The following is a 25,872-nucleotide window of genomic DNA, read 5'->3' as shown; positions in this document are numbered from 1 at the left end:
AGCTGGATTCACAATAAATTTATTCCATTGTGAGCAATGCGCAACACGTTCTAGATCAACATTAATCATCCTGACTAGATCACGCGTGCAGCGATCAAGCCGGCCGCCTTAGAGTTGCACATCATCGGCGTAAATTTGAATCGAACAGTATTTCAACGCCGTCGGTAAATCATAGATAAGGCAGCAAAATAATAAAGGGTCGAGTACTGAGCCTTGAAGAACACCGAACGGTACTTCCACACCACGGGAGCAGCAATCACCACAAAACACGGTCTGTCTTCTTTCACACAGATACGATTCCATCAGGCTTACGACAGCATTAGAGAAGCTGAACTGACTTTTCAGTTTCGTTAGAAATTCGCCATGCGGAATGGTATCGAAAACCTTCGAGAGGTCAAGCATTAGCAATATACCAGCACCTTTCTTATCAACAGTAGCTACTAAATCGTAATACATTTATAGGATTGTAGTGTTGTATAGGATTGTAGTGTTGATGCTCTGTCCTCTACGGAAACCTGCCTGAGTCCGTCAGCGAGAATCCGTTGGTCGTTGTGAGAAGCAGATTGCTCTATCTCTGTGTGCTTAGGATTAGCCAAACCAAACTTACATATTTTCATTCCTTTATTCGTGCGAGGAATAACTGTGAGCGCGCACACAGACCACCCTATTCTCACTTTACCCAGATTCAGTATCCTTTCAGCTGCCATAACCGAGAGTCGTATAGTTGCCCTCTGCGTGCCGCCGTACTATTCCTTCAATCGGATTGCCATCGCTACAGCCTCTAGGTCGCATTTTATCGTTAGCCCCTTACTTAGCTTTTCTTCCGTTGTTACCTCGTCTAGGTTACTATACCTGACAACTGACTTCAGAGACAAGGCTCTACGGTTCGCCTCCTCGCCAAGAGCTGTTTCAATCATCTGTTTAAAAAGGTCTTGCTTTAATTCGTATAGCATTTTACCGTTCTGAGTGCGCCTAGTCTTCATCATCTTCTCCTCAAGCTATTCCATGCCAGGGTCGGCTCTTACTTTTCGGAAAATGTCGACATATGTCATTTTGCCCGTTGCAGCAACGATTAGGGCATCGCCTCTTTTCTTCTCCCGACGCTTCTCGCTTTCCTTTTTCTTTCGCTTTTTTCTCCATCTCTTTCTTTTTTCCCTCCTTTATAAGGGTTATCAGTCGTCATCCTTTAGAGTCTCTTCCGCAGGGCCAGGGCTTTCGAGTTCGTCATTGTCTTCTTGTTAGTTATTTCTCTCCTTGTGATCTTTACGTTTTGCCTTTCTACTATATAAATATATAGTATAAAGGTATAGAAATCACTTGGAAAACCGGAAATGGAAAGAAGGTCCTGCGGGCCGAATGTCATATACCATTCGACTCAGTTTCGAAAACTGAGCATTTTCTGTGTGTGTGTATGAATGTGTGTGTGTGTGTGTGTGTGTGTGTGTGTGTGTATGTGTGTGTGTGTGTATGTGACGCTTTTAATCTCACTCACTTTTCTCGGAGATGGCTGGACCGATTTTAATGTTCTTAGTGTCAAATGAAAGGTCTAGGTGTCCCATTGGTCGCTATTGAATTTCATACTGATCGGACTTTTAGTTCAAAAGTTATGTATAAAAATATGAAAAATATGGGACTTCATTATCTCATAGGTCCCTTAACCGATTTGAACAAAATTGATTGCATATGAAAGAGGAGCCTTGCAAACCCTTAACTTCCAAATTTCATGACGATTGGGCTTGTAGTTTGAAAGTTACATAAAGAAATGTGAAAAAATAGTATTTAAAACATATTTTTGTAACATATAAGCATTAATTCAATGAAAAACATCACACATTTTATTATTATTTGAAAATTACTACTGAGATCTATCAAACGAAACCGAGTTATTTAAAATCGGACAGTTCATTCAAAAGTTATTTAAACTTTAAGACTTAAGCACCGTATATTAAACCGTTAAAACGTGTGAATTCAAAACAAATGTTGATTGTATTCAATGTGTGTGATGTATGTATGTATGTATGTATGTATGTATGTATGTATGTATGTATGTATGTATGTATGTATGTATGTATGTATGTATGTATGTATGTATGTATGTATGTATGTATGTATGTATGTATGTATGTATGTATGTATGTATGTATATATGCATGTATGTATGTATGTATGTATGTATGTATGTATGTATGTATGTGTGTGTATGTGATCCCAAGCAACAATGTGAGTTTGATTGTACTCTTCTGGTGGTTTTCATGACCAATTTTGGTCTTGAATGTCATCATAAGAGTGTAATAAAACTCAAATTGTTACTTGGGATGACAATTTGCAATTTTTAAATTTGCATTGAAATTCAAGAAAAGATGTTTCTCACTTTTCTGAATCAATTGTCTGAAATTTTTGAAGCCTCTTAGTGGAATACGAAATTTGAAATTAAAGAAAAGAAAAAACTTTTACCGACTAAATCCCACTATTTAATATTTATTCGCAACAGATACGTATACGCTTTGAAATAAGACGCTGTTGAAGCCTGCACGTCGTAGGCGAACTACGTATCTGTTGCAAATAAATATTAAATAATGGGATTCAATCGAAAAGCTTTTTCTTTTCTTTGATTTCAGATTTCAATTGTCATTTTGTTCACTTGCACACGTTCACACATTTTTCCAAATAAATTTATACAAATTTCAAACAAATTTTGCGCATCAATAGATGCTCTTTTCAATCAATAGATACTAGAGCTTAGAAATGTTATATGAAAAATAGGAAGTAAACGTTGCACGGTAGTAATTTTGTAAGATTTGTTTTCGTTAATGACATTTTAAAGGACAGATGTCTTATGTCATGTATCATGTTTCAACAAATAAATCAAAAATGACAAGCACTGAAAATCATATCGATCATATTTCCCATTCTCAAGCATGTTTAAGGCGCAGCTTTTGCAACCCTCTTGTTTTCCTAACCCTCCAACATTGTAAAAACGATACGATCAAGCTAACGACTATCTTTTCATGAAAGTACATTCAAAAAAAGCATAAGTTTTGATTTTCATGCAAAAATAATTATCTGAAGGAGCGCCAGCTAAGAAAAAGTTCAATTTCTCTTTTTCATATCTAATGCTCTATTCAGTTTTTCTAATTCAGATATACTGCAAAATTGAAGCCAAACAAACTAATAGTAAAATTTTGAGATTAATCATTTTGTTGTTGATATTCTTTGTCTTCAAAGGCGAAGTATAATAATAATTTTTCTGAACTCTTGTTTTTCAAAGATGCTAACTTTTGAACACATGGTATTAATTAATTATCAAAAAATCTGTTCTGAACACATATTTCATATTGTCAATTCAAAACAAGTTTCCTATGTGGCTCTGAAGTTCGAAAGTTTAGGCCGACCGATTATAAAACTAAATAAGGTGTTACAAGTATTTACGCACACAAGGAAAGAAAATTTAATTATTCTACGCAATACGTTGTGAATTTTACTGGCAAATAAGGATTTTGAGGAATACGGAACGGATATTTAAAAATATAGTCAAGTTAATTATACATAGATGTTCCTGAGAAATTAAATGATGATTATTGTGACAGTAGAAAGGCTAGGTCACGCCGCTAGGTGGATTAATTCGGGTTTTTTCTCTAGTGGGGATTTGTCCCCTAGTGAGTCACGATCTCGTTTCTCAGTGCCCCAATTACGGAATTCCTGCAGTATAACCTGTACTCCAATCTTTACTTTCTCAGCCTATTCTCACAGCGCTAATTCAGCAGATGTGACTCTGTTCATCTGCGCTAAATACACCCCTTTGACAGCATTCAGTACAGTTGGAAAACCTTGCTGCTTAATCTCATTGTGAACGTTGCTTCTCGCTTTAACGAACTCGTAGAGGTTAGTGACCCTTTCCATAGTCTGTGCCAACATCGTGTTCTTGAGCTGGTCCTACTAGAAGTCCTAGTTGCAGTTGCTAGACTTTGAAACGGTTGCTAGACGGTAAGCCTGCGACCGTCGATGGGATGTGTGCTTCTTGCTGCCCTTGTTACTACAAAATAACATTGTAACTGTTGACGGTTGTTGAGACCGCACGTTCCAACACTGGCGATCGCAATAATTTTCCGCTTTTTGCAAACACATTTGCACCACTGTCAGTCTTGTTCATCGCACATTCCGAATCCAATCGTGCCTTCCAGTAACCAGTATACCATAATTAGGATTAGTACATAGTTGTTTAACGTCACAAGCACCACCAGAACCAAGGCCTTCAGGCCAAGACACTTATACTGCCCATAAATGCATAACAGTCCCATCTGACTTTTCACCACTTTTGAGATAAACCTGGGAATCATCTTTAAATTAACATTTCAAACAAAAAAGTTATGTTTGTTCCCAAGATGTTGAAAAAAATATCAAACTATGTCAGTCCCATATTACAAAAAAACGCATAACAGTCACAGTAATAAAAATATATCAATAAGCATCTGTTTTCTGGAAATGCCTGGACCGATTCGACTGCAGCAACTACCAAACGGAAGATTTTATGACCTAGAAGAACACTATTGTGGAGAATTTGTATCGGATGTGCGATTCCGAAGTTACAGTGGGATCAAGTTCCGGAATATATGGAACTTGGACATAGAACCTTGAATCACAACAAACCCATCATGTGACACCTATAAGTACACGGATATGCAAATCTAGACTATTGGTAGTCGCATAAAAAGTTCAAGATGTCATTGGACATAGGATAACTCTACGGGGATCAGTTTCAGAATTTAACTTTAGTTTAGTTTACAACATGTGACTTCTCTAAGTCGGTACTAGAAATTGCAAAACTATTTTGAAATAGTTCATTTGTTGTCACATACAGTGTCCAGGATCACATTGGTCATACTCGGACGCGTTCTGGGAGTGTTCCGGACACACAGAAAAGCGACCAGCTTCTGAGTCAAACAAACCCCATCATGCGACCTCACTATAACCTCAAGATAACAGATTACAATAAAAAGGAGAAAAGGCCAGGAAGAGATTTGAGTCAAAAAGGACATTTTGAACAATGGAATTGAACAAGCACGTGAATTATCAAAACAACAACGACACGTGGTCTTGAAAATACTGCCGAGTCACCAACAATGCAAGGATCAAGGCATGCTGTGCCTGTGACTGTTATGCGTTTATTCTTGCTTATTCAAGCACAAATAAACGCATATCAGTAACTTCGGCAGTTTTTCTAAGTTTTGAAACAAATTTTAGGTCACTTGTGAACAAATTGCTTGTAAAAGTATTCTGTTATGTACATTCAAGTGATTTTGTGACGATTTGGACGATTTGTTTCCAAAAACGCTGCAATATTAAAGAAAAATTGTCGTGGCTTCAACAGCGTTTTTCTTAGTTTCAAGTTTTTGCAGATGGGACTGTCTTCCATTGATGGGCAGTATAGCGGAGTTAGATCGCATTGATAAGCTGATTTCGGAATTCTGAATTTCTTAGGAGACTCGCCTAGGGCTAGGGCTAGGGCTAGGGCTAGGGCTAGGGCTAGGGCTAGGGCTAGGGCTAGGGCTAGGGCTAGGGCTAGGGCTAGGGCTAGGGCTAGGGCTAGGGCTAGGGCTAGGGCTAGGGCTAGGGCTAGGGCTAGGGCTAGGGCTAGGGCTAGGGCTAGGGCTAGGGCTAGGGCTAGGGCTAGGGCTAGGGCTAGGGCTAGGGCTAGGGCTAGGGCTAGGGCTAGGGCTAGGGCTAGGGCTAGGGCTAGGGCTAGGGCTAGGGCTAGGGCTAGGGCTAGGGCTAGGGCTAGGGCTAGGGCTAGGGCTAGGGCTAGGGCTAGGGCTAGGGCTAGGGCTAGGGCTAGGGCTAGGGCTAGGGCTAGGGCTAGGGCTAGGGCTAGGGCTAGGGCTAGGGCTAGGGCTAGGGCTAGGGCTAGGGCTAGGGCTAGGGCTAGGGCTAGGGCTAGGGCTAGGGCTAGGGCTAGGGCTAGGGCTAGGGCTAGGGCTAGGGCTAGGGCTAGGGCTAGGGCTAGGGCTAGGGCTAGGGCTAGGGCTAGGGCTAGGGCTAGGGCTAGGGCTAGGGCTAGGGCTAGGGCTAGGGCTAGGGCTAGGGCTAGGGCTAGGGCTAGGGCTAGGGCTAGGGCTAGGGCTAGGGCTAGGGCTAGGGCTAGGGCTAGGGCTAGGGCTAGGGCTAGGGCTAGGGCTAGGGCTAGGGCTAGGGCTAGGGCTAGGGCTAGGGCTAGGGCTAGGGCTAGGGCTAGGGCTAGGGCTAGGGCTAGGGCTAGGGCTAGGGCTAGGGCTAGGGCTAGGGCTAGGGCTAGGGCTAGGGCTAGGGCTAGGGCTAGGGCTAGGGCTAGGGCTAGGGCTAGGGCTAGGGCTAGGGCTAGGGCTAGGGCTAGGGCTAGGGCTAGGGCTAGGGCTAGGGCTAGGGCTAGGGCTAGGGCTAGGGCTAGGGCTAGGGCTAGGGCTAGGGCTAGGGCTAGGGCTAGGGCTAGGGCTAGGGCTAGGGCTAGGGCTAGGGCTAGGGCTAGGGCTAGGGCTAGGGCTAGGGCTAGGGCTAGGGCTAGGGCTAGGGCTAGGGCTAGGGCTAGGGCTAGGGCTAGGGCTAGGGCTAGGGCTAGGGCTAGGGCTAGGGCTAGGGCTAGGGCTAGGGCTAGGGCTAGGGCTAGGGCTAGGGCTAGGGCTAGGGCTAGGGCTAGGGCTAGGGCTAGGGCTAGGGCTAGGGCTAGGGCTAGGGCTAGGGCTAGGGCTAGGGCTAGGGCTAGGGCTAGGGCTAGGGCTAGGGCTAGGGCTAGGGCTAGGGCTAGGCCCTAAAAGTCAATTACTGCGTATTTCGCATTAACAATAGTTAACTCAAATAAATAGAGGTTCATCAAATATAAGATTGGTTTACAATTTTACAGAGGTAACTATGGAAAGATTGGCATGGGCGGTCTTCAGAAAATATCAAGACATAGATTTGATCTTTTCCCATAGATCAAATCTATGTCTTGATATTTTCTGAAGACTGCCCATGCCAATATTTCAATAGTTACAAGTGAATCCAGTCGACAAAAAACACCTTGTGTACAGAGGTTTATTAAATTCAATGTGCCTACTATATAGACGGTGTTAAATCAAATCGGGCCAAGTCGCAAAATAAAAAAAAAATGCGTTAATGCCAGCAAACGATCAAGAATTTTCTAAGCTACATTTTGCTCTAATCAGACTACATAAATGTTACAAAGTGCTAGAAATATGAGATGATTTCGAACGATTGATAGCTATAAACCATACAGAGCGGCAAAATTTGAACACGTTTTTCTCGAAATCAGAGTTTTGTCACTTGGTTCGGTCTGACTTAACACAGACCTAGTACATGGCTTACAATCTCAAGTAACAATATGAGTTTTATCGTACTCTTATTACAGTTTTCATTACCAATTTTGGTCATAAAAGCGAATAAAACCCAAATTGTTGCTTGGGAATGCAATGAAAAAATAGTCTTAGGCAATAGTCTTTAACCTGAAGTAGTTCACCCACTATCTTCACTTTTAGGCAAAACTTAAATACACTCAAGTCGTTTTTTACGCGAAGGATACGTCCCGCGTAAATCAAAACCGCGTAAATTCCGAAAGTTGCGTAAAAAAACCGTGTAAATTCCAAAATTCGCGTAAAAAACCAAAATTTCGCATAAAAAAAACTTTGTGGACTTCAACACTACGTGAAAAAATAGACGTTTTAACGCCCGTCCGCGTAAATTCCGAAAATTGCGTAAAAATCGCGTCAATTCCGAAAATCGCGTAAAAAAATCGCGTCAATTCCGAAATTCGCGTAAAAATAGTCGCGTAAAAAACAAAGCGCGTGAAAAAACCGCGTGAAAAACCGCGTAAAAAGCGACTTCAGTGTATACAAAACTTTACTGTACACTTAGATCTTGCAAATGCAAAACCTCAATGTTTGTTTAGAAATGAAATTTTACTCGTCTCGCCAGCAGCAGCTCGTTTACCTATTCCAAAGCAAACAATATGCTCATCTGCACAGCAACTATTCAGAAAGAGGTGCACTTCTCACTGCAGCAATTCTGACAACTTATTCTACAGAGTTCACGTCTTCCGATCCCATCCATTCCCCCTGGGTTATTACAAAACATAGTTTCCCGCGCTCGGTGCTTTAGTTTTGCAAAACGCAATTTATAACGCTTCACGGCGAAAGTTTTCATTCTACCGTGAATAATCCTTTCTTCAGTCGGGCTAGCATCCAGCCTGTCGGCTGGTTTTGTACCTTCAAGCCCAAGGATAAAGCTGTCGAAGGAAAATCCAGCGCAACACGGTCCCCAATTTTCTTCTTGAATTTCCGTTCTTTCCGATGCCGACGGTACAAAAGGTTTACTACCGGGAAGCATGGCTTAGGAATTTCCGCCTCGGTCTCTCTGGAGATGCGCTTGATTGATTTGCTTTCAATATCCGTTTGACCCGGATTTACAACATCCAGCAGAGTGAAACTTATTGCCGTAGTACTTCAACATCACACACAGCAACCTACACATACAATGCATTGCCGCTGTTGTCGCTTTGGAGTTGTGGTTTCTTTCACAGGTTAGCGAAGTAGCACTAAAGTTCAAAGAAGTAGAAACTGTTGACGCGAGGAGCAGCAGCAGCAGCAGCTGGTGGCCTCTCCGGAGAACTGTGTTTCGCGTTTCACGGCAGTATAGCAGCAGCAGCAGCACCCGAGTGAAGGAATCTAATTTTCCCCGTATTTTTCCGCCAATTGCAAACTCAAGAAGGTGGAAACAACAAGTTGGATTTTTGTTACGACTGGAGCTGAGCTGAAATACGACAGCAGTAGCAGTGGCAAATGGTAGGCTAAGTTGGTTCGAATAAAATGGCTTGGTTGGTTCCCATTGGGTTGTGCATCCAATCATGTAAATTGTTTAACATTTTAGCTACAAGTAGAAGCCAGCTGATATAGATATGTATTTTTGACAAATTTTAGCAATGTTTAGTAGTTTATAATCATCTTTGCAAGTTGCTTATTGGTTACTTGGATGTATATTTCTATATGCAAAATAAATTGTTTATCGTATGAGGTTTCATTATACCTTATTAGAAGCAGCAGTACCTCGAAAACACAATTAAAATTAAATTAAAGATAACATTACTTGTGAGAAAAAAAATCACATTCTGTTGAAATCAAATTTTTGAAATTTATAGGAAGTTATTAATTGAACAGCACTGTTAGTAGAATCATCCCGGTAAATACTGAGCTGAGCAGCAAGAAAATCCAGCCGACGACTGGTATTGATTGCTATATTGTTCAATTAAACGATTATACCTGGATTGTTTTCGAGTCACCTTCGGAATTTCAATTTGGCAGGTGATTAAAAGGTAAAAATAACGTAATTGCAAAACCCACCCGCGGGACTCGAAAAAAGTGATACGAAACAGATAAATGCGATTGCTTCTGCTAGCACAGCTTTCGATTCATTATTTATAGCAGTCCGAAAAATGTTGTCCCTTCGGTCGTCCCAGCCGGGAGGAATCCTCCGGCGATGCTATAATTGCGTTTGTTTCGGGTCGCCTTTCATCACTATGGCCATCACGAGTTGTCGCAGATTCCGTGTGGTCCGTTACCCACTACGGTTGATGTCGGTGTCCGCGCTCGAAAAAATACAAGCTGAGGAGAACCTACCGGAAGTGCCAACATAGCTTCAACGCCGTTCTGCTGTCCATTATCTACCAACCGTAGTGCACTGCTAGCGCAGTATCGTTCACCAACGGAGGCGTAGAAAGGATGCTTCCCAGCATCAAACAACGATTGAATGTGCAATGGTAGAGCAAACACCTCCCTATCGACGCCACTGACTGTCTGTACAGCTCGTTCGTCGTTTGCTGGCTGGCGCATAAATCGGCAGCAGCTATCTTTCTGCATCATAAAGTTGGCTGCCTAACAAGTCGTTATAATGAGTGCCTTTGTATATTATATCGCGAAACCCTACCCGCCGCGAAATGGAAGAGAAAAGGACTGTCGCCTCACCGCTTCGGGGTCCATTTTGGGATGACAATGGCAATATTAAAAATTTAGGCCATCTTCGAGAGAATGTTTAAAAGTCAGCGCGAAGCCAACCCGGGGAGTCAGCCGACCGGTACATCAAAGAGAAGTTCGACGGCAACTTTCTTTCGGTGAGTTGTCAGCTTGTTAAAGTCAATGTGCTGAAAGTAATTGTTTTACGCGACATTTGAGAGAAAAATGATTCGACACGGAGGAGGGGTGGTTTATTTCCATCTGCTCTGGCAATCGGCGGCTCTTGGAAAGTTGAATTATGTTTTCAGCTAAAAGGCGTTTATTTTGCGAATGCAACTATATAGATCCTGGCCGAGTTAAGGAGTTTTTATCATGGTTTTTGAATTGCTAGAGAATTTGAAATTATTATTTAATTAAGATATACTTAACTTAAAACACAATGTAAATTTCTATCATTCAATGAATGCTAAGATGTACAAGAGGCCGAAAAGATACGATGCTTTTTAAAATTCAGGATGCTGGTACTAATTTATTGATGATTCCGGCTAATATGGTTGCAAGTCGCGAGTTTTACCGGTAACCCGTCATTGGAGCGTCGGCCATTGCGTGGAAGACAGGCGGAATCGTCTCTGTCTAGGTTTATTCATTTTTCTAGATTATACAGAACCCTCGTGTCAACATCTGGGACTCGAGCAACACGTTCCTCACAAACATGTGGAAGATTTTTGCCTTCTGATATCGACTTACCCTTTATGAAACACTGGTTGTAGCCCACGTGCTGCAACTGCTCTGCGTTCCTCGGGTCTAACTGAACACGAATCGGAAAAACCAAACCTAATTTTCTATAATTTCGGCGAACAAACATCTTTTTTTATATAATTGATCGATCCGTAAGCACGAACCTTATGGGATTTACGTCTACCTGTATATCCCACATGGAACAAAAAGTGCAAACTGACGTAATCTATACTCATCTGAAAGCAGTGTTCGATCGTGTTAACCATAAAATGCTATTACAGAAAATTTCACGACTCGCCGTTTCTAGAAATTTCACGGAATAGATTACGTGTGCAGCGCGACTCCTGTTTCTCTTCCGGGTCTACTAACTGGCTTGGCGTGTCCCAAGGCAGCAACATGGGACATGTCGTGTTTGTGTTATTTTTCAACGACATTGCCTCGTTTGAAATTGTATTCGCCAGTTCGCTTTATAAATGAATGCACACAGCTTCAGAGGCTTTCGGATATGTTTTCTGATTGGTGCACGAAAAACTGGCTTGCCATCAGGATCCCGCAGTACCAAAACAGAACAGACAGCAGTACCAACAGGTGGTAAAACAGATCCCATAGTAGTCCTTATCCTTATCCAGCAACTCCTATCCCTACCTACACGTGGTACTAGCCTTAGTACGAGCAACTTAAGCGGAGATCGGGTAACCAACCCCGGTGGAAACTGAGGCCGTACATCAACAGAGAAGGAGGCACACTGTTGTCTCGACATTTTAAGATGGCAGCTCTGTCACGAAACTCGGTAGCACAGGCCCTGGTACGGCTACCTATCTAGAAACAGACAGAGTCAAGAAAATTCTACTCGGAAAATTCTGCATGAACAAACGCGAGAAGGTGTGGAGAATCCGTGGCGGCGAAGCGCAATTTTTCCAGAGCGGTGAAGCGACCAACGAGCTGGGAACGGGCTTCGTAGTGTTGGGCAAAACGCAGGATCGCGTAATGATCTGGAAAGCGATCAACAAGAGGATGTGCGTGTTGAAGGCCGTTGTAAAAGGCCGTTTCTTCAACTACACCATCATAAACGTGCATTGTCCACACGAAGGTAGACCCAACAACGAGAAGGAAGCGTTCTATGTGTAGCTGGAGGCAGCGTACGACAGCTGCTCACCACGGGACTCAGGATCATCATCGGGAATATGAACGCCCAGGTCGGCAAGGAAGCAATGGATAGACCGGTGACCGGGCCCCATAGCCTGCACACCGTCACGAACGATAACGGCCAGTGATGCATCAACTTTTCAGCTTCTCGAGGCTTGGTGATCAGAAGCCCTCTCCTCCCCACAAAGATATCCACAAAGCCACCTGGAGATCACCTGACCGACGAACTTCTAACCAAATTGACCATATTCTCATCGAGGGCCGATTTTTTTTTGAACATTACCAACATATGCACCCTACGGTGTGCGGATATCGACTCGGACCAGTACCTAGTAGCAGTACATGTGCGCTCAAAACTATCGACGGTTTATACCTCGCGACAAAGCCACCCTTCTCGGTTAAACATTCGGCTATTAAACAAACCGCTAGTTACTGAAAACTACGCACGTGTACTGGATGAAGCTTTGCCTTTCTCTGTGGAGCTAGATGCTTCGACCCTCGAAAACGGATGGAGTATGATACGCTAGGACGTCAACGAGGCCGCAACCGCGGTGCTAGGTGTGGAAACCACGAGTGCACGAAATGATAGGTTTGACGGGGAATGCCTACAAGCTATAGAGAGGTAAAAAGAGCTTGGAAAAACTATCTAAGCATATCCGCGAGAGAGAATTTAGCCGAGTATCGATGAGCGCGGAATGAGTTGATCACGATCCTGAGAAGGAAAAAGCGCCAGAAGGAGGACAGAGATCGTAAGGAGCTGGAACAGCTATTCCGAGCTAATAACACGCGCAAGTTTTACGAGAAGGTGAACCGAACTCGTAAGGACTACACACCTTGTCTGACATGTGTAGGTACGAGAGAGGGGATCTAATCACAAAAGAGCACGAGGTGGTCAACAGGTGGAAGCAGTTTACGATGAGCACCTCAATGGTGACAGAGCAGAAGGGGACGCAACGGAAGTTAACCTAGGAGTGTCTACAAACGACAAAAGTGTGCCGACCGCCGATCTCGAAAAGCCGATTCGTCCCGATCTCGAAGCAATTCGTCAGCTGAAGAATAATAGAGCCGCCGAAAAGGACCAACTCCCGGCAGAACTCTACAAAAATGGCCAAGAACCATTAGCAACGACACTTCATTGGATAATTTCAAGGATTTGGGAGGAGGAAAAACTACCGATGGAGTGGATGGTAGGTATAGTCTGTCCCACTTACAAAAAGGGCGACCAGCTAGATTGCTGTAATTACCGCTGTATCACGTTGGTCAACGCCGGGGTTGAGGTGCTCTCCCAGATTTTGCTGCGTCGTTTATCGCCAATATCAAGAGAACTCGTAGGGCAGTCTCAGGTGGGCTTTATGGGGTCCGTGGTAGGAAGAGACTCCTGAGAACGCAACGTTTGCCTTCCACGGACAGTGTCTATTGACGGCGATGAACTGAAAATGGTTGATGATTTCGTATATTTGGGATCTCTGGACACCGCCTACAATAATACGATTAAGGAGATCCAACGACGCATTCGAGCTGGAAAACGAGCCTGTTTTTTCTCCGCAAGACGCTTCGATCAAAGAACATTCGCCGCCGCACAAAGCTGAGGATTTACAAAACGCTATGCAGACCGATATTCCTCTACGGACTTGAAACGGTGACTTTCCTTACGGAAGGCATACGTGCACTTACCGTTGCCACCCCGGCTCTCACTGATAAAGTAAGTAAGTAAGTAAGTACACTAGTATCGAAAGCTTCTTGACAACTTGGCTTCATTGCTAAGATTGTTTGTAATTTCAATAATCCTCACTGCTTGAAGGCGCTATATTGTTTCCTAGTACTACAAAGCAACCATTTGGATAATAATGTTAATGATATCTTAAAATATTCTTTAAGAGGAAACCATAAAATCATCAAAGCTTGTGGTTTAAGTGACTTGATATAGCTAAAATTTAGAATGTTTAAGAAAATCTTGGGAAATAGTCTTAAGAAAATCTTGGGAAATAGTCTTTTTAAGTGCTGGTCACTCCAGGTTTTTTTAAAGAGTTTTTCGCAGTTTTGAAGAATTCTTAGTTTTATGATCGGTTTTAAGGAACAAGCGCTAAAACCTCTTCAAGAGCACCTTAAAACTAAACTTGTTACAGGGATAACAGGGAGGTTATAAATTTAAAAAGTTAAGTATAATTTCAAGTTCATTTCCAAGCTTAATTTCAAGTTAAATATGAGCCGAATTTTATGTAAAATTTTAAGTTCAATTTTGCGTCAAATTTTAAGTCTAATTGAATTTCTATTTTATATCTCTTTTTAAGGGGACATAAACGACTGAAAATTTTGAAGGAATCAATTTTTTTTATTTCAGATTTTGATTCTGCAGTCTTTCCGCTTATTTTGATACTAAATTTGTAATGATCCAACCACGGGAAGTGGCCGAAAAACGATCATACACATAAAGCATTCCAGTGTGGCGTGGAACAACTAAGGCGGAATAAAACGTCGCTCCTGGAAAACCACGATTTTCAAACTTTGTGTACCTTTTTCTCAGAAACTACACAACGTATTGGAACAAACTTTTTTTGTTTTGTTGGTAGTAGCTTGGCAAAGACTTTTATAACTTTTGAGGTTTGTAACCGAAACACAGCCTGAGAAAAACAGAAAAGAAGAAGAAAAAATGGCTGAAAAAATAAAATTCTGTCTTCTTAGCTTTTTTTTCTGACTGTGTTACGTTAGAATCAAAATCTGAAATAAAAAAATAATGATTTTTCCAAAATTTTTATTCGTTCATGTCCCCTTAATTTCGATTCGAGTCCAATTCCAAGTCTAATTTAATTCAAATTCAATTTCCGATTTCAAGTCCAGTTTCAACTCTTATTTAATTCCAATTACAACAGCGATTTCAAGTCAAATTTACAGTGCACTTTTAAGTTTAGTTATGCTCTATTTCATATCGATTTCTATGGCCCATTTTAGGTCCACTTTCAATTAAAATAACATTCTAATTTATGCTAGATTTTAAATCCAATTGGAAGCTCAATTTTCAGTTCAACTTTAAGCGGAATTCAATTAAAATCCTACCTGGACGAAAGTTCTAGTTAATGTCCAAATTCAAATCTATATTCTAACCTAATGTCAGAGTGTCAAAAAGACTATTAAAAAGCGCACTTTCTCTTTCAAGTTCCTACCTAGCGCCTCCTCACAATCGATGGCCATACCTAGAAATGCTAAATGTACAAACTGGAACAGCTAAGCTGGGAGAGTCAACCTTGCCTTGAGTGCCTGTTCCCTAAGCGAGGGGTAGCGTTTGTTTCGGAACGATCGGTTGAATATATAACGCTGTATCCCGCAAGCTATGCCTAAGATGGCAGATCCATAAGCGGGATATAGATATTGCAACCACGGCACAGATCAATCGTTAGAGGACATGGCAAAGAACAAGGAAACGATCAATGAATAACGATTGGAAACTTGGTACCAGGAATACCCGAACTTTTCATGAACCGGTACGAGCTGGCTTGCTTTCTTGAGAGCTACAACGAATCGGTGTGGAGATCGCTGCTATTCAAGAAGTTCGGTGGCCAAATTCCGGAGAAAGAGAGTTCCGTGCAGTTAACCCTGTAGGCGCTTCCCCAGCAAACCACAAATCGTATAATAATGTGGGAAAATCATCTTAAATATCGCTAAACAAACTCGAAATCGTACATAAAGCTTAATAAAGCGCAGCCTAGTTTACATTTATTCGTACAAAATGATAGTAACTGATTCACATACGACTTTCGTCACAGAATTGTATAACATTATGGAACTAATCATGTTGAGTCGGATTTCATCGTATACAAATACTTATGAATGCGGATTGTTTTCTTATAATTTGCAGCATGTATATCGCCTCCAAAACAGTACGCATATGCTGGTTTCGTGCATCGAATGCGATTTTTCTAGATACATATCGGTACATATATCATATTTGTTACTTTGATATACGTACGAAAATGTTTGCTGGGTCATTCAAGCCATTCACATCTACGGCAGTGGTGATAGGAAGGCAGAACATGGAGTTCGTTTTCGATGTGTTGGAAAAATAAAAGCAACTAGTTATCCGACCGTAGATGACCGTATATTTGAGAATTAAGGGTAAATTCTTCAACTGCAGCATAGGGTAATTTATGTATTTTGGACAGGCGCTTCGCGTACACTATTTTGGACATTTCCAAAATTTGCCGTAAATGTGCTGTCCAAAATACATAAATCACCCTAATTAACGTATATGCACCGACAAACGATAAATCCAATTATGCTAAGGACGAGTTCTACGACTCTGAGAAGAGTGACCAAAACATAACGTGAAATTCAGCATCGGAAATGCAAATGTGCAGATCGGCAGGGACGAATTTATTCCGCCCTATCATTGAAAGATATAGTCTTCATCTGTCAACCAACGATAACGGTCTAAGGCACATATATTGTGCCGCGGCCAGAGAAATGGCCATCTGTAGCACCCACTTTCCACGTCTGAATATTCGGAAACATACCTGAAGGCAAGGTTGTATTACACTGCGAAGGCTGGCACTGAGAGTTCTAGCATCTAGCGGTCGATGGCAGATGGCGTTGCAGCCGAATAAGCCAACTTGATTTATGAATCGCAGAACAGCAGGAAGAAAAAGAAGAACCTCTATGGTGCTATTGAAACAACTGCGAGAGACACGACGCGTGGAAGAAGTAAAAGAGGTTTGATGCCGAATGGCATAGAGCGACAGATGAGAAGAACCAAGCCAGGAATCGCATTCTCACTGTGGCTACAAGTCAGACCAGCGAAAGGAATAGGGAGACTAGCGCGGCAGAAAAAAGAAAAACTGCGATAAAAACTATCGAGGCATTACATTGCTGAATTCAACCTTCAAGGAGCTCTCCCGTATCCTGTACTGTAGACTGAGGCCGTTAGTGGAGTCTTTCCTTGGCAAGTACCAAGTTAGTTTTCATGAAGATAATTCTACGACAGCTCAGATGTTCACCCTACGTCAGTTACTAGAGAAGTTCCGGGAGTACAACTTGCAGACACAACATCTTGTCGGTTTTAAGGTGGCGCACGCTTCAGTCAAATGAAACGAGCTGTGACGGATAATACCTGACAGACAGATAAACCTGCTATTTAACATTGCCTTGGAAGATGCCATACGAAGAGAAAACGTGGAAAGAAAAGGGACCATCATCACGCAAATTTACATGCTACTTGGTTTTGCCTTTCTACTATATAAATATATAGTATAAAGGTATAGAAATCACTTGGAAAACCGGAAATGGAAAGAAGGTCCTGCGGGCCGAATGTTATATACCATTCGGCTCAGTTTCGAAAACTGAGCATTTTCTGTGTGTGTGTATGTATGTGTGTGTGTGTATGTGTGTGTGTGTATGTGACGCTTTTAATCTCACTCACTTTTCTCGGAGATGGCTGGACCTATTTTGATGTTCTTAGTGTCAAATGAAAGGTCTAGGTGTCCCATTGGTTGCTATTGAATTTCACACTGATCGGACTTTTAGTTCAAAAGTTATGTATAAAAATACGAAAAATATGGGACTTCATTATCTCATAGGTCTCTTAACCGATTTGAACAAAATTGATTGCATATGAAAGAGGAGCCTTGCAAACTCTTAACTTCCAAATTTCATGACGATTGGACTTGTAGTTTGAAAGTTACATAAAGAAATGTGAAAAAATAGTATTTAAAACATATTTATGTAACATATAAGCATTAATTTAATGAAAAACATCACATATTTTATGATTATTTAAAAATTACTGCTGAGATCTATCAAACGAAACCGAGTTATTTAAAATCGGACGCTTCATTCAAAAGTTATTCAAACTTTAACACTTAAGCACCGTATATTAAACCGTTAAAACGTGTGAAATCAAAACATATCAATCAAATGTTGATTGTATTCAATGTATGAGATGTATGTGATGTATGTGTGTATGTATCTATGTATGTATGTATGTATGTATGTATGTATGTATGTATGTGTGTATGTATGTATGTATGTATGTATGTGATGACAATTTGCAATTTTAAAATTTGCAATGAAATTCAAGAAAAGTGAGAAACATGTCAATTGTCTGAAGTTTTTGAAGTGGAATACGAACTCTGAAATTAAAGAAAAGAAAAAACTTTTACCGACTAAATTCCACTATTTAATATTTATTCGCGACAGATACGTATACGCTTTGAAATAAGACACTGATGAAGCCTGCACGTCGTAGGCGAACTACGTATCTGTTGCAAATAAATATTAAATAGTGGGATTCAATCGAAAAGTTTTTTCTTTTCTTTGATTTCAGATTTCAATTGTCATTTTCTTCACTTGCTGTTACTCACAATTGTACAAGAAAAGCAAAAAGCGAAGAAAAGCAGTTTATTTAAGCATGTAGGTATAGTGGTGTACAGAATCAAAAATACTAGTGAGTTGATTTTTCCAAATAAATTCTGCGCATCAATAGATGCTCTTTTCAATGAATAGATACTAGAGCTTAGAAATGTTATATGAAAAATAGGAAGTAAACGTTGCACGGTAGAAATTTTGTAAGATTTGTTTTCGTTGGTGATATTGTAAAGGACAGATGTCTTATGTCATGTATCATGTTTTAATAAATAAATCAAAAGAAGACAAGCACTGGGAATCATATCGATCGTATTTCCCATTCTCAAGCATGTTTATGGCGCAGCTTTGGCACTATTTTTCGACCTCATCTTGTTTTCCTAACCCTCTAACATTGTAAAAACGATGCGATCAAGCTAATAACTATCTTTTCATGAAAGTACATTCAGAAGAAGCTTAAGTTTTGATTTTCATGTAAAAATAATTATCTGAAGGAGCGCTAGCTAAGAAATAGTTCCATTTCTCGTTTTCATATCTAATGCTCTATTCAGTAATTTTTTTCTAATTCGGATATATTGCAAAATTGAAGCCAAGTAAACCAATAGTAAAATTTTGAGATCAATCATTTTGTTGTAGATATCCTTTTTCTTCAAAGCGAAATATAATAATAATTTTTCTGAACTCTTGTTTTTCAAAGATGCTAACTTTTGAATGCATGGTATTAATATCAAAATATCAAAAAATCTGCTATGAACAAATACTTCATATTGTCAATTCAAAATAAGTTTCGTATGAGGCTCTGAAGCCCGAAAATTAAGGCCGTCTGTAGACCCGTTAGAGGGTTAATTTCTAATTTTTTATACATATTCATTCAAGTCTGTAAAAATTATCTTTTGTGTTTACATTATTTTTCTATAAATATTATAAAACTAAATAAGGTGTTCATCAAGTAATATAAATGACGCTTACATGTATTTACGCACCCAAGGAAAGAAATTATAATTATTCTACACAATACGTTGTGAATTTTACTGGCAAATAAGGATTTTGAGGAATACGGAACGGATATTTAAAAATATAGTCTAATATAACATCTAGGGGAGAGACGTCTACAGTGAGACACTTTTTTTCCAAAAATTTTAAATTTTTTTTGGGGATAGTTACCAACGAGGTCTTCAATCCATTTGAAAGGTATATCCTTCTAGTTGTCTAAAAAAATGTTGCAGCCCGTTTGGTTAAAAGATAAAATAGTTACAAACGCAAATGTGAAGGTATCTTTTTGGCTCACTGTTCCCCAGTAGGTGGGAGTATTGAATACATATTAGAATTAAACTTAAACCATATTTTTTGGTAACAAAGAATAGTTTAGAAGTCGTACTGTTTATTTTGTGCATAAAGGATACATTATTGTTGTGCAGTATTGAAAATTCCGATTTTTCTCACATCTACATTTATATTCATATAAAGGTCAAATCCTGGTTATCTGACCTTCAACTTACACTTCAGAACTCATTTACAATCAATTTATATGGATTGGTTTACAATTCAACTCAAAATTTTTTTTTGGAGATTACCCACATCTGTTTGTTTCACTGTTCCCAATAGGAATGTTTTATAAGAAATAGTGAAATAGTGGTGTTAGCAAACAATTCGATGGTCTTATATTTTTTATTTTTATCTCTCATTCCTATGAGATGCCATATAGTAACTTTAATTTGGATTAGTCAAGCGATTTGCCGTTAAAAATCACCTGAAAATGTTCACAATAAAATTTACTTTGACCCCCCCAAAAACGACTTTTGTTGAAAAATATACTTAAAAATTAATAAATTTTTCTCAAACTGTATTATGTGATATAGATTCACAAACTTTACTTTGCAGGAAAATATCATGGATCTTGTACGTTTTATGGCGAAACTATTCCCGATGTCTCACTGTTCCTGTTGTCTCACTGTTGGCTACTCTCCCCTATACATCTACAATTAAGTTCCTGAGAAATTAAATAATGATTATTGTGGCAGTAGAAAGGCTAGGTCACGCCGCTAGGTGGATTAATTCGGGTTTTGTGGATAGCGTCGATATCATCGGTATCAACCGTAGAGCAGTGGAAAAGGCTTTTAGGCCTTTTGAATGGGAAGCAACGGGATTAGGACTTACCATTAATACCGCCAAAACGAAGAACATGGTCAGTGACAGGAAACGTAGGAATTCAACTGCTATTTGTGCCGAGATTAAGCTGGATGAGACGAATGCGATGCACGTTTAGGTGGTGTTCAAGGGTTAGCATCCCAGGACCGACAGATAACGGACCGTCACCATTAAAGTAAAGTAAGAACAAACTTAAATCGGAGAATGACGCAGGTGTATTAACCACAAGCTACAGGAACTGCTTAGAAACAGTCCTGTCGCACATTTTGCGAAAGCCTTTCGGTTACGGTGAGCCGGACACAGAATTAAGGATACCGGAGGATAGAAGGGGCGTAAATGATTGTCTTCAACAATGCCACCGGCACCAGGATCACAGGGGCCTAACGTACGAGATAACCCGACCAGGTCCAAAAAGACTTACGATTTCCGAGGCACATGGGAAATTGGTTGCGAGTGACCCAAGATACAGTTGCATGGAGATAATCCGGAAAAATATATCGACAAAATCCGGCACTAATGCCAGTTATACTGGTTTGCACCAGAAACGTTAGGGTAAGATGACCTTCAATTGATCAAAACTACAACCGGCATCACGCACCATATTAAAATACCATGCCATCCGGTTTCACATATAAATAGTTTTTTTTGTGTATGAAAAATCGATTTTATTCCATTGTATTCCAGAGACGTTGACTTTTATATTTCTGCATATAAAGAAAACTTACGTTAAATGTCTTTCATTTAACCAACACTAGAAACTAGAGGCCGAAGCACATGAATATCAGAAAGAACTCCAGACAATCGTACAAATCTGTCATTTCTCATGAAAACATTAAATCTAGCCCAGCGATATTTCGTGATATCTTACATGACGTTGTGCAAGGACTCTACACTGTTGGGATAAGCGAGAGAACATAGAGGACTCACGTAACAACATTATTCTGCTCAAAGTCTTCGCCAAAAACAACTTTGTACAACTGTTGGGAAATAAATTTAAATGTTGAACTTTTATTGTTTGATGTGGGGTATTATGTACTATGAGGTGCTCTTATTTTTTACAATTAGGTACTATACTGAGATTTCTGCCGAAAAAAATACATTCAATTGGCTATGTTACTCTTCAATATTTGTATTATTTTCACGTTCACAAATAATTAAACTTTTAAAGCAATAAATGGAGGTTTCTATATTTTAGATATTTCACAACAAAAATAGGTTATTGTAGAAGGCAACATTCAAAGTTAAAAATCTTAACACAAACACATGAGTGAAGATTGCATCTGTAAAATTTTAGACATTGCAGTTTTCTTAAATAGATTGCAATACTCTCAATTGCAATGAACCTTAAGATCGAAATTTGTCCATTTCTCACACGAAACATAAGTTTTCCTACTAATCATTTTCGAACTAACTAACAAAATTAAAAATACATTTGTTGAAAGGTAAATGAAATAGTTTTATTGATACAGAAAAAAATGTACTGTGGTTACCACACGCACACCACCAAAATTTTATTTTATTTTTTATTTACAAATAACAAAAAATATACCTAATCGGAACATCAACACGTTCAAATAATACTTTTGAAATGTTAGTTCATATAAACTTACCCATCAGTTTGATTACTTCCGAATGATTCAGAAAAAGATCGAAGTATCCAAAGGAAGGTTTAACCAGATTTAATGATAAGAGGAGTAATAAACACCAACAATTATTGCACTGCCTGGAGACCATTTTTGTCTCGAATTTACGAACATCCATGCAATCTTCCAAGAACACTTCACTGATTTGCTTAGTATTGTGACAGCGGAATCATCATACACATCTAGATAAGTTGAAAGAGAATAGCAAAATCACAAAGCACTACGAATGGAACATCCGAATCGGCCATCGGAAGCAGAGCCAGAACGCAATCAAATTAATTTCATCATAAATTTATAATTATTTGTTTCGTTATTTGCACAGCGTGTAACTTCATCAATCATTTCAACTGTCGCCGGCTGAGTGAGTGTTCTAGTCGGGTGAAGAGCACCATCATCGTTCACTCGAAGCTCGACTTGTCAACCGAGAACCGGAGTCCCAGTGGAGCACAGAAATCCGAGCAGCTGGAAGCCGGAAGCGGAAACTGTTGCCCGTCGCTCATCACTTCACACGGCTGCCGGCAGGCGGACAATTTGCGCCAGAAACGATAATTTCACTATTGCATCTAGTGGTCGAGCTTTCAACGATAATCCATCAGGTGCATACAACTGGCCACCGCGCACCGGCCAAAGGATCATCATGAATATTCATCACCACTGCTCGTAAAATTTGAATTTTTAATTATCTCCATTGGAGGTGTACTCGTGCTCACGGGCTTCACTGGCGAACCGCTCCGACCGGGACACGCGAACCGCGAAAACGATCAAGCTCAATCTATTATTAATTTTTATCTCCTCAGCTTTTGTTTTCACTCCTAATTAGATATTGATTTAACGCACACCACATGATTAATGCAGACAGCTCTCGTTAAATTTTATAATTTGATTATTTATACATTCGTCACGCTCCCTCCGGACTGTGCGGTCTTCAAACCGAAAAATATCCAATTTGGTTTCAGCTGAAATTACCACTCAAGCCAGACAAAACCACTCATAAGTGCAGGTAATGATAACAACCAAATCGATAGTAACCGACTCGGTAATGACTATCATTCACTACCGCCAAATTGGATAGCGTTAAATTATTAATTCACAACTCGTGTCGACACAGCCGTGGGGGATTTCCTTGGTATGTCAACGCCCTACTGCCGCTAAGACGACTGGGTGCTCAGTCCGTTGTGCTTCAAAGACCGCAGGATATCGACTGTATCCGCTGCCGGTCCGGCACTCGTCAGGTCACAGGCGGCGACAGCTGTTGTAGTACCGCTAACCGACCAGTTCACACTTGTTCCGGCATTCACATGCCATTGCATTCCACTCTCACTTCCTGTTCCTTGTTCGATAGAACTTTTCCGGTAGGATCCAACCGGACGGAGCAATCACGTAAAACATCCTTTCCGAAAGTATTCCGAACCGAGACTGGCACAAAACGAATTCAGATCCTACCCGAAGTGACAATTTTCGAACCGGTCCCAGTACGGTGAATGTCCTTCGGAATCGGTTCTAACGCATGCGCTTCGAAACATTCCTTTACGAATCGGCGGATGTTCATTTCGCTATGCTTCACACTCGGTGTGACAGCTACTTGTTGATATCATGCCGTACGCCGGCATCCGCCGCGTAGAATCACTGCTCGTGGTTCGGTGTTATTCTTCAGGCGATGCCTCGTAACCTGGAGTGGAAAAGTTCTTTTCCACTCAAGTAGCAGGATGGAAGGCCGTGTTGCGCTTCTCTTCCGCACTCCGAAAGCACCGTGATACAGGGAAAAGTTTACGTTTATCAATGATTGTAAATTTACCTTTCGCATTTAAGGGTCTGGTGGGGCCCGTTCGTCGGTGCGATGGTTGTACATACTGCATAAGGTTGAATATTTATTGACTTTTAAACCACACAAAATGGTTAGTGGCTCCCGCTTGAAATGGCCTTCCGAGGAGCTATTAGCGGAAACGCATCTGCAAGTTACGAAAGTTTAAAGTGCTACCGATTAGGTACTAAACTATTGCGCGAAGGAGTACGTAAAAGTCGTGGTAAAGAAACCGGATATTACGAACTATCTTACTGATCATAATAAAGAGATAAGGCAACCTGTTTGTCACAGCCACCAAATGCTTTTGTTTTCTGGTGAACTGAGCTAATGCTTTCCTCACACACTGATTAATTGAGACTATTTGCTTCGTATGGCAAAGAAAATATCGGATAGATAGATGGATGGATGGATGGATGGATGGATGGATGGATGGATGGATGGATGGATGGATGGATGGATGGATGGATGGATGGATGGATGGATGGATGGATGGATGGATGGATGGATGGATGGATGGATGGATGGATGGATGGATGGATGGATGGATGGATGGATGGATGGATGGATGGATGGATGGATGGATGGATGGATGGATGGATGGATGGATGGATGGATGGATGGATGGATGGATGGATGGATGGATGGATGGATGGATGGATGGATGGATGGATGGATGGATGGATGGATGGATGGATGGATGGATGGATGGATGGATGGATGGATGGATGGATGGATGGATGGATGGATGGATGGATGGATGGATGGATGGATGGATGGATGGATGGATGGATGGATGGATGGATGGATGGATGGATGGATGGATGGATGGATGGATGGATGGATGGATGGATGGATGGATGGATGGATGGATGGATGGATGGATGGATGGATGGATGGATGGATGGATGGATGGATGGATGGATGGATGGATGGATGGATGGATGGATGGATGGATGGATGGATGGATGGATGGATGGATGGATGGATGGATGGATGGATGGATGGATGGATGGATGGATGGATGGATGGATGGATGGATGGATGGATGGATGGATGGATGGATGGATGGATGGATGGATGGATGGATGGATGGATGGATGGATGGATGGATGGATGGATGGATGGATGGATGGATGGATGGATGGATGGATGGATGGATGGATGGATGGATGGATGGATGGATGGATGGATGGATGGATGGATGGATGGATGGATGGATGGATGGATGGATGGATGGATGGATGGATGGATGGATGGATGGATGGATGGATGGATGGATGGATGGATGGATGGATGGATGGATGGATGGATGGATGGATGGATGGATGGATGGATGGATGGATGGATGGATGGATGGATGGATGGATGGATGGATGGATGGATGGATGGATGGATGGATGGATGGATGGATGGATGGATGGATGGATGGATGGATGGATGGATGGATGGATGGATGGATGGATGGATGGATGGATGGATGGATGGATGGATGGATGGATGGATGGATGGATGGATGGATGGATGGATGGATGGATGGATGGATGGATGGATGGATGGATGGATGGATGGATGGATGGATGGATGGATGGATGGATGGATGGATGGATGGATGGATGGATGGATGGATGGATGGATGGATGGATGGATGGATGGATGGATGGATGGATGGATGGATGGATGGATGGATGGATGGATGGATGGATGGATGGATGGATGGATGGATGGATGGATGGATGGATGGATGGATGGATGGATGGATGGATGGATGGATGGATGGATGGATGGATGGATGGATGGATGGATGGATGGATGGATGGATGGATGGATGGATGGATGGATGGATGGATGGATGGATGGATGGATGGATGGATGGATGGATGGATGGATGGATGGATGGATGGATGGATGGATGGATGGATGGATGGATGGATGGATGGATGGATGGATGGATGGATGGATGGATGGATGGATGGATGGATGGATGGATGGATGGATGGATGGATGGATGGATGGATGGATGGATGGATGGATGGATGGATGGATGGATGGATGGATGGATGGATGGATGGAT

The 25,872-nt window shown here is 41.1% G+C and overlaps 1 protein-coding gene across 1 annotated transcript in view; it reads right to left on the bottom strand.

The window, feature by feature from the left end:
- LOC128736154 (tyrosine-protein kinase Drl) overlaps positions 1 to 22,088 on the bottom strand; it is a 180,677-nt gene extending 158,589 nt beyond the window's left edge. Inside the window, exon 1 of the mRNA XM_053830634.1 lies at positions 21,965 to 22,088. Coding sequence (XP_053686609.1) covers positions 21,965 to 22,088 — 124 coding nt within the window. The remainder of the gene's footprint in view (positions 1 to 21,964) is intronic.
- Between the last annotated feature and the right edge of the window lie 3,784 nt (positions 22,089 to 25,872).

This window comes from Sabethes cyaneus, chromosome 2 (assembly GCF_943734655.1).
Source record: "Sabethes cyaneus chromosome 2, idSabCyanKW18_F2, whole genome shotgun sequence".
Lineage (NCBI taxonomy): Eukaryota > Metazoa > Arthropoda > Insecta > Diptera > Culicidae > Sabethes > Sabethes cyaneus.
Note: the sequence above shows the minus strand (reverse complement) of the source record. Positions and strands in the feature narration are given on the sequence as shown.